The following is a 17,640-nucleotide window of genomic DNA, read 5'->3' as shown; positions in this document are numbered from 1 at the left end:
ATGTGGCTTTATTACATTGTTTCTCAAAAGCATAGGCTTGGCTCTTTGAAGGGAGCAGAACTTGGTCACATGAGAAACAGCCATTTCTCCATAATGTTCTTCACAAAATAGATTCATTAATGCCTGCAAGCTCATTTACATTTTTCACACTATCCCAAAATTCAGGACCGGAGTGGTCAGGCCTCCTTTGGTGCAGGTATTTTAGAGCTTTTTTTTTTTTTTCCTACATAGAATATAGCATTATCAATTCAGAAATGGAATCAAAGAAAATACAAGTTAGTCAGGAAGAAAATAAACTGACATCAGTCTATAGTTAGCCACCATGTTTAAATATGTTCCAAATAATAAACCTTTTGCCCTAATGCCCCTCCTGGTATAAAGAACCGACTAGTTAAAATGTTATCTCATGTCAGACAATAGAATTGAAAAGCAGTGACTCGATTTGGTGGTGATTATGAGGATTCTTTCAGCAGTGTGAGTGGTTGGGAACAGAGAGAGTGTCAGACATTCAGGTGATAGTGACACTGTCAGCATGTGAGGAAGGCGGCAATATCAAAAAGGCTATTTGATTTGCTTTGCTTTGCTATTGTTTGAAGTGTGAGTATCGAGGTTTTGCAATCTGATGTCAGACACTGCAGGAGGGTTTTTTTTTTTCTATCTCAGTAGAGGCCTCTCGGTACCATCTCCTCATGCACAAAATCCCAGGTTGACTTACCATCCAATTTCCCACAATAGTCACTGCATCGCTGCCTTCTCTGAGAATTTGATTAGTACATATCAGTTTTAAGAACTCTATTAGGATAATGCATAAACTTGTTGAATCACTACATTGTATACCTGAAACTAATGTAACAGTGTGTGTCAACTGCACTCAAATTAAACAAAAAAGAACTATATTAGGAACTGGAGCTGCACAGCTCAATTTTAACACTACTGCTTAGCCTCATCTATCTTTTCTGCCTCCTCTCGCATATGATCTTATTGTTCTTTGGGTTTCAGCCACAATGGCTTTCTCTGAAGTTCTTGATCAAAACCCAAGCCTTTTGCCCATGCTGGCTCTCTGCCTGGAAAGCTCTTCACCCAGCTAACTTGAGTCATACCTCACATCTCCAAATTCCTGTCATTTCTTCACAGAAGTCTCAGCTTCCTGGTCTCCTTTACATTCTTTGTTATAATATCCTCTCCAAAGACTGAATTCATTTCCTTCTGAACATGCAGTTTCTACTTGAACATCTTTACATACGATTAGATTGAGGTATGTTCTCCTGCTGGACTGTAGGCTCCATAAGAACAAGGGCTTTGTTCATCATTATATGACCAAGTTGGCATTCAATGTTCTAAAACTAATTGTTGAGTGAATGCCTGAGTCTCTCTACCAGAGAAGGTCACAAGTCAACAAAAGTATATAGTACAATATGGTAAGTTACAGTAAATGTTGTTTACAGGATGCTTCAGGGATGCAGAGGAAGCTGTATATTAATTTTGGCTGTGGTGGTTTAAGGGAGGACCTATGGAGTTGGTAGTTCAAACTGGATAACAAAGTCAGCGTTGGACAACACAGGGTATGGGTGTTCAGGGGACATTAGTTATGGTCAATGTAAGAGTCTCAATTATGGCAGTTATGAAATTAGGGAATGGTGAGAGATGGAAGGATCTGAGATACATGAAAAATATTGACATATGTGCTGGAGGGGTTGCTTAAGTCAGCACCTAGCATACCCGAATGGGGGGTCATTCTCTGAGGAAGGGAATACAGAAGTAAGCAGCTACTCTGAACCTTTGCTCCCCATGCTTCTCAGTAGTAGATCTTCTATCTGTCATTTCTAGCACTTCCTCATTTGGGGTCCCAGATCTCCTGTTAACATGTCTTGGAAGAAATGATTTAACTTCTTTAAGGCATCAGGTGTCTTCTCAATAAATTGAAGATTATAATAGCAACTAGCTCATAAGGCAGCTGTTGTAAGAGTTACATGAATTAATACAGGCATATTTCAGAAATATTGCAGGCGCAGTTCCAGACCACCACAATAAAACAAATATTGCAATAAGGCAGGTCAAATAATTTTTTTGGTTTCCCAGTGAATATAAAAGTTAAGTTTATATTATACTGTAGTCTATTAAATGTGCAATAGCATTTTGTCTAAAAACAATGTGCATGCCTTAATTAAAAAAAATACTTTATTGCTAAAGAAAAGCTAACCATCACCAGAGTTTCCATGAGTTGTAATTTTGTTGTGAGTGGAGGGTCTTGGCTCCATGTTGATGGCTGAGGACTGAAGGCTGGGGTGATTGTATCAATTTCTCCAAATAAAATGACAAGAAATTTGCTGCACTGATTGACTCTTCCTTTCACAAAAGATTTCTCCATAGCATGTGATGCTGCTTGATGACAGTAGAACTTTTTTCAAAATTAGACTCAATTCTCTCAAAATATGCCTCTAAGTTTAGGTAATAATCCTTTGCATCATGTCAACAAACTTCACAGCATCTTCACCAGGAGTAGATTCCACCTCAAGAGGCCTATTTTCTTTTTTCTTTTCTTTTTTTTTTGCTCATCCATAAGAAGCAACTCCTCATCTATTCAAGTGTTCTCATGGGATTCTAGGAATTCAGTCCCACCTTAGGGCTCTCCTTCTAATTCTAGCTTTCTTACTATTTCTACCACATCTATAATTACTTTCTTATGAAGCCTTGAACCCCTCAAAGTCTTCCATGAAAATTGGAATCAAACTCTTCCAAACTCCTGTTAATGTTGGTATTATGACCTCTTCCCATGAATCACAAATGTTCTTTTTTTAAAGATTTTATTATTTATTCATGAGAGACACAGAGAGATTGAGGCCGAGACATAGGCAGAGGGAGAAGCAGGCTCCCTGCAGGGAGCCCAATGCAGGACTCAGTCCCAGGACCCCAGGATCATGCCCTGAGCCAACTGGCAGACACTAAGCCACCTAAGTGCCCCACAACTGCTCTTATTGGCATTTTAAGTGCTAAATCATTTCCAGAAGATTTTCAGTTTACTTTGCCCAGATCTATCTGAGGAATCACCACCTATGGCAGCCACAGCCATATATTTCTTAAATAAGATTGCGAAGTCAAAATTACTCCTTGACCCATGGGCTGCAGAATGGATATTGTGTTAGCAGGTACAAAACCAACATTAATCTCATTCTACACTTCCATCAGAGCTCGGATGATCAGAAGCAATGACAGTGAGCTGTATATTGAAAAAAATCTTTTATTATGAAGAGCAGTTCTCAACAGTGGGCTTAAGAAATTCAACAAACTAGGTGGTAAACAGATGTGCTAACATCCAAGCTCTGTTGTTCTATTTCTAGAGCAGAGAATAGATTTAGCATAATTTTTAAAAGTTTTTTTATTTTAATTCCAGTACAGTTAACATACAGTGTTATGTTAGTTGCAGGCATACAATATAGTGACTTAGCAATTCTATACATTACTCAGTGCTCGTCATGGTAAGCGCACTCTTCATCTCCTTCACTATGTCACCCATCCCCTGACCCACCTCCCTTCTGATAACCATCAGTTTGTTCTCTACAGTTAAAGAGTTTGTTTCTTGTTTTATCTCTTTTTCTTCCCCTTTGTTTTGTTTCTTATGTTTTACATATGAGTGAAATCAAATGGTATTTTGTCTTTCTCTGACTTACTTATTTCACTTAATATTAATCTCTCTAGCTCTATTCATGCCATTGCAAATAGCAAGATTTTATTCTTTTTTATGACTGAATAATATTCCATATCTCACACATTCACACACACACACACACCTTCTTTATTCATTCACCTATTAATGGACATTTGAGCTGCTTCCATAGTTTGGCTGATTGTAAATGCTGCAATAAATATTGGGGTGCGTTTAACTTTTTGAATCAGTGTTTTTGTATTCTTTGGGTAAATACCCAGTTTAGAATTACTGGATTGTAGGGAGATTTATCATAATTGTTAAAGGCCCTAGGATTTTCAAAATGGTAAATGAGCATTGGCTTCAAATTGAAGTCACCAGCCACATTAGCTCCTAACAAGACCATCAGCCTGTCTTTTGAAGTACTGAAAGCAGGTATTGACTTCGCTCTCTAGCTATGACAGCCCTAGATAGCATCTTCTTTTACTAGAAGGCTGTTTCATCTTCATTGAAAATCTGTTGTTTAGTGTAGCCACCTTCATTAATTATCCTAGCTAGAACTTCTGGATAACTTGCTGCAGCTTTTACATTAGCACTTCTTGCTCCACCTTGAATTTTTATATTGTGGAGGTGGCTTCTTTCATTAACTGTCATGAACCAGCCTCCATTAGCTTCAAATTATTCTTCTGTGGCTTCCCCATATCTCTCTCAGCCTTCATAGAATTGAAGAGTTAAGGCCTGGCTCTAGATTAGACTTTGGCTTAAGGGAATGTTAGAGCTGGTTTGATCTCTTACCCAGACCACTGAAACTTTCTCCAGGTCAGCAATAAGGCTGTTTCCCTTTATTATCATTCATATGTTCACTGGAATAGCACCTTTAATTTCCTTCAAGACCTTTTCCTTTGCATTCACAACTTGGCTAACAATTTCATGAAAGAGGCCTAGCTTTCTGCCTATCCTGGCTTTTGACATGTCTTCCTCACTAAGCTTAATCATTTCTATCTTTCGATTTAAAGTGAGAGGTATATGACATTTTCCTTTCACTTATTTAGGGGTCATTAATTGGTCTAATTTCAATATTGTTGTGTTTCAGGGTATAGGGAGGTCCAAGAAGAGGGAGAGGATTAGGGGAATGGAATTGGTCTGTAGAATAGTCAAAACACACACATTTATAGATTAAGTTCACCATCTTAGAGGAGCATGGTTCATGCTGCCCCCCAAAACTTACAATAGTAACATCTAAGATCACTGGTCCCAGAGCACCATATCAAATATGAACAATAATGAAAAAGATTGAAATTCTGCAAAAATTACTAAAACATGACACAGAGACATAAAGTGACCAAATGCTATGGGAGAAATGTTACTGATAGACTTGCTCAAGGCAGGGTTGCCACAAACCTTCAATTTGTAAGAAACACAGTTACTGTGGAGTGCAATAAAGTGAGACATGCCTGTCAGTACACAGGGTCTGGCATAGAGAAAGAACTCAATACCTTTAAGCTGGTGCAATTAGCAGTTTTAAACTAGTACTCTAACTAATGCTCCATATAGCTGACAAGACCATTCCTAGCTTACACTGACAGACTGAACCTCCCTAATGACCAGAGGAAAGAGAATGAGGCCGATATCCAGAGAGGGCCCAAGAGGAAAGGTGACATTATCTGTGAGACACAGCTATGATAAACACGCATGACCTGGCAATCTCTGCTCCTGGATTCCTGTCTACTCTCACAATAACTTCACTTTTCCCTGGAGCCCCTATGGATGAGAAGAGATGCCCAGCACGAAGCAAAATTGATGTGTAAGCACCAAAGGAGATGATGAATGATAACTTCTGAGCAGGCACATACAGGCCATTCTAAATTTGAAGAAATGGGACCTTCCTTTCAATGCATGCCTGGTAAACCATGCAATCGTTTTACAACCCTAAGTAATATTAGCTGGTATTGAATGTGAGTCCACTGAATTCTTTAAGTGATGTAATAATGAGGGGCACCTGGCTGGCTCGGTTGATAGAGCATGCAACTCTCAATCTCTGGATTGTGAGTTTGATCCCCATGTTGGGTATAGAGATTACTTAAAAAAACATTAAAATAAATAAATAAAGGGTGAAATAATGAAAGTACCAAATAATATCAAGGATTAAAAGTGAAAGAGGTAGGTTGAGGAAGGTGAGAGTGTTCCACCAATGTCCTAGCTCAGTTAGAAATCTAGTCTTATGTAGTTGGTGCATAAAATTTCCTTCTTTTGTCTAGTCCACCCATTAAGGAGCCCAGTCTCTCCTCTCACTTCCTGGAATTCATAAGCATCCTGGAGGTCACCTCTGTAGCATGAAGGCATAAGGAGGACTTAGGACATTGGTGGTTATGGCTCTACTGGACATTCAGAGTGCAATATGTTAGCTGCTGTTTGTGGATGTGTTGAGCTATCATGTACAGCGCTCTCTTGGCTGGTGGTTGGATAGGTAGATCTGTAGGTGGTGACATATGTCCTGGTGGTAGTGAGTGACAGATATCTTTTGGTCCTCCAGTGGACTACATTTTTCTTACCCAAGTGTTCCTTCCTTTCTCCCTCCCTAAGGTGACTCATCATTTTACTTTGGGGCCAGGAATAAATGAACTTTTCTATTATATATTTGAGTCTTTGGAATGGCTTTTGAACTTAAACACCAAATATCTGGGCATCTATTCTCTGGTTTGTGTGTGTTTTATGCTTTGTTGTTTGGGTTGGGGTAGGTCCTCAAAAATTCCAGTAGCTTGGGTGGACTGAGGAATACATCATTAATTTTTCAAAATATTATTCATCTGTATAAATTTTTACACAGGCTTCAGAAGGAGACATAAGTTTTACCACATCCTTAGATGAAGTTATCAGAACCTTCCACAAAGAAATGTACCAATATCCTCAGCAGCTTCCAGTGCTGTTGCAGAAGGACAGGGCTATAGATTTTCCTAGAAGTGTGAAATAATTCACAACGCTTGCTCGTTATTCATACGGACAGCACATTAATAACACAGGACCCTGAAATCTTGCCTTATCTAGGCTGAAGCCCAGCTAGGGGGATGAGGAGCTGACTCCTTAGATTTAGAACAACATTTTTTCCCCTTTCTGAAAAAAATAAGAATTGATTAAAAGTGCTCTCCTATCAGACAAGAACAGGTATTTGAAAACACCGAAGCCTTTTTGGAAATAATGGAAAACAATGGCTTTGGAACTACTTTTGGGAAATTTTCTTGATGAATTTGGAATTCTCTGCAACTAAGTACAGTCCAACTAGGTAATGGACAGGAATTCGAGGTGTGTTGTACCATGATCACACACACATATGTCATGCACACCACTACAAATATTTGTGCAGAGAATTTTGTACCTCCCAAGTCACTACATTAATGGACTTTAAAATGGGAATTATGGTATTTATGCCCAAGTATATGCACTAAATATACTTTCACGTATAGTTTTCCCACAGAAATGAGATCAAGATCCTCAGAAGATTTCTCACATGATATCCTGATGCACGAACCCGATCCTATTGAAGGAGGGCATTATGTATACAAGAATTGTTGCTAAATAAAGTCACTGTGTGCAGTTATAATGCATGTAATTTGTATTATGTTCCCCAAACATTCAGTCTTATTCCAAAATTTCCTATTTATCTTCTTCTCTTTTGGTGAACAAATAAAGAAAAGTGGCTAACTAATTGAGTTTGTAAGTCATTTATCACCCAGTATGATTTATATGCAATTTTTCTCTCTTTCTTCCTTAATATTGGTTATTACCAAACTTTTTATCTCTGCCTGTTTGATTGATGAAACATTACATTTCAGTGTTTAATTTACATTTCTTCAATTGAGTGGTGTTGAACATTTTTCCATGTTTACCAGCCATTTTCTTATGCTAAAAAACAACATTAAATTATATAACACCATTTTATCAGGTTGTATATGTGTGTATCTTGCATGTGCATGAACTTTTTTCCCCAAAGATTTTATTTATTCATGAGAGACACACAGAGAGAGGCAGAGACCTAGGTAGAGGGAGAAGCAGGCTCCCTGTGGGAAGCCTGATTCAGGACTCGATCTCAGGACCCCGGGATCATGACCTGAGCTGAAGGCAGACACTCAACCACTGAGCCACCCAGGCATCCCATGGATATTTTCTATAAGGATTCACATAAATCTGATGACAGTGGTTGCTTCTGGTGATGAAGATGTGAAAGAATCAGTGGAAAAGCGGGGAGAAGAATCACTCTTATTTTCCTTTCTTGCTGTTTTTGGGTACACATATTTCTATTTATGTCAGGTTATGTATATTATACCAAAGAGTAAGGTTTTTTTCCAGAAAGTTTTTTTTTTTTTTAACTTGAGCATAATAGGAAAATGACTGAGCAGGAGCAGGGGTTTCTTGAACGTTAAGGATCAGACAGGTCACATGAACGGGCCAGAGCCCGGTGTGTAATAGAAAGGGGCTAGGCCTGTACAAACTGGAATATCCCACCCAAAGGCACACAGTCAATTTTTTTCATGACTCTACCAACCTATGGAATAGGTCTGAAGGTACTTTCTGCCGGTGGGCTATGAGTTGGCAACTGCTGCAACTGCTGCTTTAAAAAAAAAAAATGACATCCACTCCTAGTTTCAAAAGTATGGGACTATCTGAAGACTGAATTCCTGTTCTTTTTATTATGCAAAGGAAGAAACACAGAGACAGACCTTTTATTAGATGGTACAAAAAGCTTTGTCAGTGCTTTTACATCCTTCCTCTCCTTCCTCCTTGCTAATGGAGACTTGGATCTCTCACATACCTGGGCAAGGATCAGGTGCCCAGTAAGAGAGCAAAAGAACATTCATATACTTCAGAAATTATGCCTGAATATACCAGAATTTTACTAGTGATGCTCAAGTAGACCCTCTTCAAGAACAGAATCTCCCTCCAGAAATGCCTCCTGATCAAGTCAACTGGGCTCACCATCTCGTCTATTAAATAAGCTGGAGTCTGCCTTGAAAGAACAAGGCAGGCTTCAAACAGAGATGGTAATGAAGGGACCACGGACTGCTGCTGGGTCGTGTATCCCTGATCCACCACAGCAATTCATTATCTTGATATTTCCTTGTGTATGGACGACAGGTAACAAATGGTGAAACCAAAATAGGTCATCTTCCTTGTCCTCTAAAACGTTTAATATTTGTGAATAAAAATAAGGGCTTAAGCTTTTTCATACAATGTTTGCTCTGGAAGGTCCCTAGATGATTTCCAAACTGTAGTTGAGCCTGACATGTCACAGAGATATTATAAATCACATTACTACCAAGACCCGTTGTGCAATGTTTGGTTAGCCCGTCTTAGGAAAAACACTGAGCTATTGGCATAGGAATTATCAGCCAGTCTCAAAAGACCTCAAATGCATTCCTGGAAACAAAAATGAAAACACAGTCTAGATAGTCTATTCCAGCATGGCCCAGAGTCCATTTCATGGAACATTGGGTCCTACAGGGCACAAATAAGTGTTACAGAGAAAAAGGTTCTCTAGTCCAAGTAGTCTGGGACGTGATGGGTCAAAGTGCAAGAAGTTTTTCAACTGCAGAACTTCTTAGAACCTTTAATATGCTATCATATTTTGATATTTTGGTTGGCTAAGAAGGGGCTATTATATACAGGATTTCTCATATATATCTCATACTACTCTATAGAAAACTATTGCTGAATTTCAAATTTCCTTCAGTTCAGACATTTTTCTCCACCGTGGCTGTCTCTAGGGAATATGATGGTATGTGGTCAAGAAAATTTTATCATGGATTTTCCAAAGGAGCAATCTCCAGAATCAATTCTTATAGATATTCTGGTTCTGGAATCTCATATAATGCAACTTGAAAAAAATTCAAAGTCTCCATCTACTAAAGAAATCTTATTTTGTTTAAATTAGTTATAAACTATGGGGGTGAATACAAATGATTGGGGAAAAAAATGAATGAAGCCATTTTATAGAGAGATGTTTTAATATACCTTTTAAGCATTCATTGTCTCATCTCCCTTTGATCACTCTTTCTCTGACCTCTCTTTTCTTTGTCCCTCTTTTTTTTTTAAAGATTTTATTTATTTATTCATGATAGAGAGAGAGACAGAGGCAGAGACACTGGCAGAGGGAGAAGCAGGCTCCATGCTGGAAGCCTGACACGGGACTTGATCACAGGGCTCCAGGATCGTGCCCTGGGCCAAAGGTAAGCATTAAACTGCTGAGCCACCCAGGGATCCCCTCTTTGTCCCTCTTTGTATGTCCTACCTCACTGTCTGTCTCCTTCCCTGTAAGTCTGTCTCTTTTTCTGGGTCTGAGTCCTTGTGTATCTTGCTTGCTCTCTCTTACATCATAGGCTATGTATGATGAATCAAGAGCAAAACATTTTCTTATGCCATGGGTTTTTGTCTTCACAGAAATAGGCAGGAGTATGATGATGTTTTCATTGTATTAACATAACTATATGCTAATCCTAATGATGAACAAAAAATGTGGGATTTCCATAGCTGTGAAAGTTAAATTCTGTGATGTAAGCTATTCACTTTTGGCTGGTATCCAGTATAAAAAGACGAGAACACCAGGTAATGTTTGTAGCAATCAGTCAGAGAAATGATCAGAACTTACACTGAATGAAAAGGAAAGGCCTATGAACTTATCATGTAGACTTTTCTTAATTAGATTGGTGCTAAAATCCACAGAGAATTAAAAGACCTTCTCTACAAACCAGTACTTATAATGATGTTTTTCACATATTTGCCTAAATTACAAATAGACATAAATTAAATGAGAATAGAATCCTAAATAGAGAAAATTGCATGAAAATTTCTCCATAAAACAGTTGTTTTATTGCCTCAAGCCTTAAACAATGATGCTTCAGTTATTCAGTATAACAGAAACCATTATTTATAGAAATGCTTCTGATTACTCAGTGGCCATGACCGCTACCGGCTTCATGTTTTTGTGCAAGTCACAAAATTTCCGTGCCTCAATTTTCTGGCTGGCAAAATGGAATAATAGACACCTTTGAGAGTTGGGGTTCAAATTAAATGAATGTACAGACTTCAAATAGTGGTTACAGGGTAAGCCTTCAAGAAGATTTTGGCCATCATTTTGATTATCGTTAACAAAGATAGTAAGGAAGATGCCCTCCTTTTGGGTTAGAGAATATTTAACAAAACGTCAGTGTAATGACTTAATATCTGGTCAGAACAGTACTAGGCACAAGTGCAAGGGTATAACACTTTTCAAAATATGTATAAATAACTAGTGCAAAATTTAAGCTATTGACTGGTATTTTCACTTATTAGGCAATAGAATATCATTTTTGTTTATTTTTTTAAAGATTTTATTTATTTATTCATAGAGACAGAGAGACAGAGAGAGAGAGAGAGAGAGGCAGAGACACAGGCAGAGGGAGAAGCAGGCTCCATCCATGCAGAGAGCCCAACGTGGGACTCAATCCAGGGTCTCCAGGATCACGCCCTGGGCTGCAGGAGGTGCTAAACGGCTGAGCCACAGGGGCTGCCCAGAATATCATTTTTAAACTCAAAGCCCATTCTTTAAAAATGTCTTCCAATATCCTGTATTCTACTTTTGAATAAGTTGCTAAGATTATACTGCAAAATGGATGTCCCATTTTAAATCATCTGGTCTCTGATTTTGAATCTTAAAATGATAGAATATATGCTTATTTTAAAATCATGGCTGTTCTCCGGGTTTTAAAACACCATGGAAGGCAAGTGAACTGTAATTTCAGAGGCAGGTCAGTAACAGCAGTTGGAGCACTTTACATGGGAAATGCACTACACACAACAGAATATATTCAGGACAAATATGGTGCATGGACTGTCAACTGCTATCATGGAGAGAAACCGGTTTCTATCCATTTTTAGGCTTAGAAAGGGAAATGTGCAAAACATTGTATATGTGCTCAAGTGGAGGAAATGGTTAGATAAATGGAAATGTATCCACACCTGAAAACCTATATAGCTATCAACAAAAATGTTTTTGAAGAATATGTTTTAATTTGGGGAATGTTTACCATATGTTAAGTGAAACAAGTTGTTGATAAAACAGTGTTATAACATTTTAGTTCAATAAAATACCTACCATGTGAATTTCTTTTTAATGATGGGTTAAGCCTAAATAGACGTGTACATGTTTTCTTACAAAGTAATGATAATCTCTAAACAATTATATCATGTGCAATTTTAATGTATAAATTATTTCTGTAGTTTTCAAAATTCTTCTAAGAAACATGCATTCCTGAGGATGATTTACCAGCATTAGTGACATCCAGGATAATTAGTTAGAAGCAGTTCCAGGAAAAGATGGTGGGTAAAATGTCACTGTGTTAAATTAAAATGCAAAAAACCTTTGTAAAACAATGTGTATTTCTGTTTTTTAAAGATTTTAAAAATTTATTTATTCATTAGAGAGAGAGAGAGAGAGAGAAGCAGAGACACAGGCAGAGGGAGAAGCAGGCTCCATACAGGGAGCCCAACATGGGACTAGATCCCAGGTCTCCAGGATCATGCCCTGGGCTGAAGGTGGCGCTAAAGCGCGGAGCAACCCGGGCTGCCCACAATGTGTCTTTCTAAGCATTACCCCCACACTTACTAGTAGGATAGGAAATACACATCAACATTTAGTGAATACTTAATGGTATTCACTTACCTAAAGAGATATTACACAAAACACACTGTACACATGACTTCCTTAATCCCCACCACAAGTAGAAATAATTATCATCTCCATTTCACAGCCAAGGAACAAATTAAAAAGCATATGTGACTTGCCCAAGGTAATTCTATTAGTAACTGGTATAGCTGAGTTCAGTTCATGTCTGTCTAATTGCACAATTTGTGATCTTGATAACTACACTGGAATTATTAATTTATATCTATGCTTCATTTTTCATTTGTATGTAGAGATTTGGGGCATAAAAACAATTTTGATCATAGCAACACACAGACTTTTCTCATGCATACCAATGGATTCAAGGATTTCGGAAGAGTGGAATGCTACAGAATCTATAAACCATCAACATGACCCTGTAGAATACTCTATAATTTATTCACTTTTGCTTGGAAGATAGGGACCCAGAGCCCTGTTGATTGAATCTACTGCACTAAAGGATTCACAGTTTCCAAAGTCAAACAGGCTTGTTCTGAGAGATAGAATATTACCATTATGTGGCTTGACTTCTCATAGAAACTTAGGGCCAAATGCCATTTCCCCCCTCTGCCAGCATAAACTTCGTGTCTTACATACAAATCCTGAAGGCAGTTCTATTTCTAGATCATTAGAGATAAAAATCAACTGGAAACAAAATGGAGATTCATAATTAACAGTCTCAATGCTTTCTTTGGCAGACAATTTGAGAAACTATCATGGTTTCATAATGTTTATTGGCTTCAAAGGCCAGGAGTTTCTTCTTGCAAGTGAACGAAGTGGCATTTCTAGTCTAACTGCTTGCCTTTCCTGTATTGGAGGTGTCTTACCATGTTGACTGTGATCTAGAACAAAAGAAATAATCATATTGCAAGTTTGCAACCTCAGCTTTATTGATATTTGGTGTTGGATAATACTTTATTGTGGGTGTTGTCTTGTGCATTATAGGATATTTAGCAGCATCCCTGGCTTCTACCCACCAGGTGTGAATAACATCCCCCTAATTGCAAGAGACATCTAGACTAAAAATATCTCGAGATAGTGCCAGATGACCCCTGAAAATGTGTTAGTTGAGAATTTACTGGTCATAGTATATTCCTAAACTTGGCCTTTTCACGTTCTTTAAGGAAAAAAAAAAAAAAAAGGAAAACTTGACCTGACATGGTACACAGGGGCTGCTGTACAAGCCACATGTACAGTTCTCTGGCTATGGTTGTTTGGGCAAAGGTTAACTGTGACTCAAGCTGGGCCAGTTATATTTGGTCTTTTTGGAGAATACATTTAAAATACAGAAAGTGAGTCAAATATATTTGGGCTATATTGTGATGCCAAATCAGATCAGAGTTGACATCACAGAAATAAAAGCTTCTCACCTGCCACTAAGTTATGGGGATTCGAAAACTAAAATCTTGGAAGAGGGAGCCAGTCCACATGGAGGAGAATGAGGGCAACAGAGATCAGATATAGTGTGTCCCACGAACAAAGAAAATATGATGGATGCTGCTGGAAGAATCAATGAATCTCCTGATGTTTCTGGTAACTGGACTCCCCAGGATTCTTCTATTTTCTTAAAAAATTTTTTACTTGGTCTAGCTTGAGTGTGTTTCTCTTTCTAACCACCATACTTCTTAATGAAAATATGTAACATAAGCCAATCTAGAAGATGTCCTGCTCCATTTGTTTCTAGAGGTAGAATGATGGACTCTAAGCCAAGAGATTCAGGTTCTACTTGCTACTGTGTGACTCTGAGCAAGTGATTCACTTGAGTACTGATTTCCTTACTTAAAAACAGAGTCTTGATCTTCTTACTGAAGAATTTGAACATCATCTCATACCTGGCTCTAAAATTATGAAAGATAAAGATGGGGAGGGATATTGGTCCTTTTATTCATCCAAGTGAAACTTGGATTCACTATTTGAACATATAAAGTTGTTTTATTTATTTATTTATTTATTTATTTATTTATTTATTTATTTATTTATTAAGATTTTATTTATTTATTCATGAGAGACACACAGAGAGAGGCAGAGACACAAGCAGAGGGAGAAGCAGGCTCCATGCAGGGAGCCTGATGTGGGACTCGATCCTGGGTCTCCAGGATCAGGCCCTGGGCTGAAGGCGGCCCTAAACTGCTGAGCCACATGGGCTGCCCATAAAGTTGTTTTAAAGATGGTGGTCAAGACTTGGTATTCTAGTCAGTTACTGTGGGCTTAAGAGCCAGCCAAGCTACAACTTGTCAGTCATGAGACCAATCCCATAACCCATCTAAGCTGCGGTTTCTTCATGTTTAAAATGGGAGGAAAAGTGTATCTGCCTCAATGATCCCTGTCCTTTGGCCTGAAAGACCTTCTAGCTCACTCCCATACTGAATGGGGATGACTTAAATAACCAACAAGATATTGTGGAAACAGTGAAGTGTAACTTCTGAGGCTAGATTATAAAAAAGAAGGTCACTGTGGCTCTTATGTTGTTCTCTTGGATTATTCACTCTGAGGGAAGCCAGATGTCACACTGTGAGGACACTGAGCAACTATGGAGATGTCCCCACAGCAAGGAATTGAGTCCACCTGCCAATAGCCACGTGAGTGAGTCATCTTGAAACCATCCTCCAGCACCAGTCAAGCCCTTAGATCTTGACTGCCACTGCATGAGGGACCTGGAGCCAGACACACTCAGCTAAGTGGAATTCCTGACCCACAGAAGCTATGAGGTAATGTTTGCTGTTTCAAGCTGCATGGTTGTTGGGGGTAATTCACTACAAAGTAATAGGTAACTGTTATCAGATCGTTGGGAGGAGTAAAAAAAAATAATGCATACAAAGTGTTCAGGACAGTGTTTGGCACTGGACAGTGAGAGTGCCTCTGCTAACTTACAAATGTATATGAAGCATCCCGAGCAGTGCCTGCCATAGAGTAAATGCTCATTAAATATGAACTGAATAAATGTTAGGTACTGTTATCCTTAGTACCACTATTTCCATCATCATTATATAAAACCTCAATCCAAAATCACTTCCCAAATGAGCTGGACCCTCAAATTTCTCGACTTGGAAAGCTCTTTTACCTTACTCTTCTCTAGAAAAACATTAAGATAAGCTATGTGTATGTTACAAAACCAGAGAAACAAGATTTCTAACTATGCTGAGGACTGGCATTTGTACAACCTTCTAGCGCTCTGGATGTACCTTGTTCGTTATCCTAAACCATATATAGGTGACACAAACAAACAATGAAATCTATTACAGACAGCAAACACCTAGATAAACACCTAGAGAGGGATGTAAAACCAGCTACTTACCATCGACACAGGAAGGTCTGTTTCTTGTCGTTCCAGCCACTTTTCCAGGTAGACAGGAACACTTTACTGTTTGTGACCGCTCCTCAATGCGATTCTTATTACAACATCTGTGCGCGGCTATCACTTCACATGTCCCTCCTTCTGGCAAGAGGGAAAGAACAGGGACACTGATTAGAAATAATTCAGTGGCCATTAAGCCCTGTGGGGGTATGTGTGGAGGGGTTGGGGAAAGGGAGAGAAATTATAGAAATAGTTTCTGAGAAGTATAATTACTGTGGGATTCTCTCCCCCCCACTCTGTGTAACATCTATTTACACATGTATACAAGACTCTATGCTAGGGTTGCACAGTCCTGGAGAAGACAGGTGTTACAGAGCTATGTTTCAAATGCAACAAAGAACACCAATGAATAGCCCTCAAGAGGCGATGATTCTAGGTTGTATATACTGAGAAGCAGTGAAGCGATGCCATGCCTGGAGCTAACGCGAAATAAAGAGCCTACCTGATTTAAATGCGTTATATTTTGGGAGCTCACTCCTGTGTTATCTTTCCATTTAGAATTCTCTGAGCTCCCTCCTGCTAATAGCAAGCAACTGACACTCCAGCGATACAGGACCTACAGTGGCAGGAAAACTGCCCAGAAATTAGCTCTCCCTCCCACTGCCTGCCCACTCTCAAGGAGGCTGAATAAAAAAATCTAAATCGGGAGTCATTTCCCAAATCCAGATCTCATCCAAAAATGATAGAAGGAATTGCTGGAGAAAATAGGTATGTGCTTTAAATGGCATCTCAAATTACAGAGCTAGGCATATGGCTTCACTTAATTGTTACAGGTCAGCCATGCATTCAACATTTATTGGCAACCTAATGTATGTCACTCTCCACTAGTTCTTAACAGGTGCACTGCTGGATCTGTCGAATGTTGGTGAGCATTCAGGTGGCTCTTGCCAGGTTGTAGGACAGTTCTGCAGGGACAAAAAGATACTCCAAGTGACTAGAAACCAGGAATTAACTTTCCCAATATCAAGTTTTATGTTCAGGAAGAATGTATTTTATTTGACAAGAATGGATCCAGAACATTTAGGACTGAGTTGGCATAAATTCAGCAAGCATTTGTCAAGCAACCATTATATATAAGTTACTATGTTCAGTCCACACATGGTAGGCCCTTAGGAAACACTGGGAAAAAGGTGAGGAGGAAAAGGAAGAGAGGAGATAGGAAAGACCTAAGACCCAGCTCCATCCTATCTTGAGAACCCACAATAGAATGCAGTGATTCTCAAGGCAGGGGTGGGGATGGGCCGATTTTGCTAGTCACCCTCCCCATCTGTGATAGTTGGAAAAGTCTGGAGACATTTTCAGTTGTCATTACTGGTGGAGGGTAGGGGCCACTGGCATCTAGCAAGTGAAGGCCATGGATGCTGCTAAACATCCCACAGTGCAGCAAAGGATTGTCTTGTCCAGAATGTCATCTGTGTCCACGTTGAGACATTCCAGTTTAGTGGGAAAGAAACACAAGAGTCTCTGCTTCAAGGTGGACTAATTCGGCCTCCCCTCAGTGGGAGAGGAGAGCTTGGGCTTTCTAGCCAGCCTGTTTTACCCTGAATCTCAGCTCTGCCACTTACTGAGGACTTTAGTTTCCTCATCTGTAAAATGGGAATAGCATTAACACCTGCTTCACAGAAGTTAAAACCAAGACAACACATGTATGGGGGTTAGCACTGAGCCTGACACATACTGGAGAGTCCACATGTGCTACCTATGATCATATCTAAGCATGTTGATATATTTCCTTGGGAATGTCACCCTCCTTTCTGCCTCAGTAACTGTGCATATATGGTTTGTCCTAGAATATTCCTTCCTACTTCCCATCCTTCCACCCCCCACCCACAACTCAAATGCGTTCACTCCATTAACTCTTCTTTGAACTCAATGCAAAGGTCAGTTCCTTTGAGAACATCTCCTTGCTTTTACCACTGCTGGTTTTCTTGGCACTCCACACATTTCCTT

At 39.1% G+C, this 17,640-nt stretch overlaps 1 protein-coding gene across 2 annotated transcripts in view; it reads right to left on the bottom strand.

The window, feature by feature from the left end:
- Window positions 1-17,640, bottom strand: part of TAFA1 (TAFA chemokine like family member 1) — a 484,754-nt gene that overhangs the window by 96,069 nt on the left and 371,045 nt on the right. Inside the window, exon 3 of one of the 2 annotated variants that reach the window (XM_041763965.1) lies at window positions 15,631-15,771. In XM_041763965.1, coding sequence (XP_041619899.1) covers window positions 15,631-15,771 — 141 coding nt within the window. The remainder of the gene's footprint in view (window positions 1-15,630; window positions 15,772-17,640) is intronic. The other variant, XM_041763966.1, reaches the window with a different exon arrangement.

This window comes from Vulpes lagopus, chromosome 7, assembly GCF_018345385.1.
Source record: "Vulpes lagopus strain Blue_001 chromosome 7, ASM1834538v1, whole genome shotgun sequence".
Classification (NCBI taxonomy): domain Eukaryota; kingdom Metazoa; phylum Chordata; class Mammalia; order Carnivora; family Canidae; genus Vulpes; species Vulpes lagopus.
Note: the sequence above shows the minus strand (reverse complement) of the source record. Positions and strands in the feature narration are given on the sequence as shown.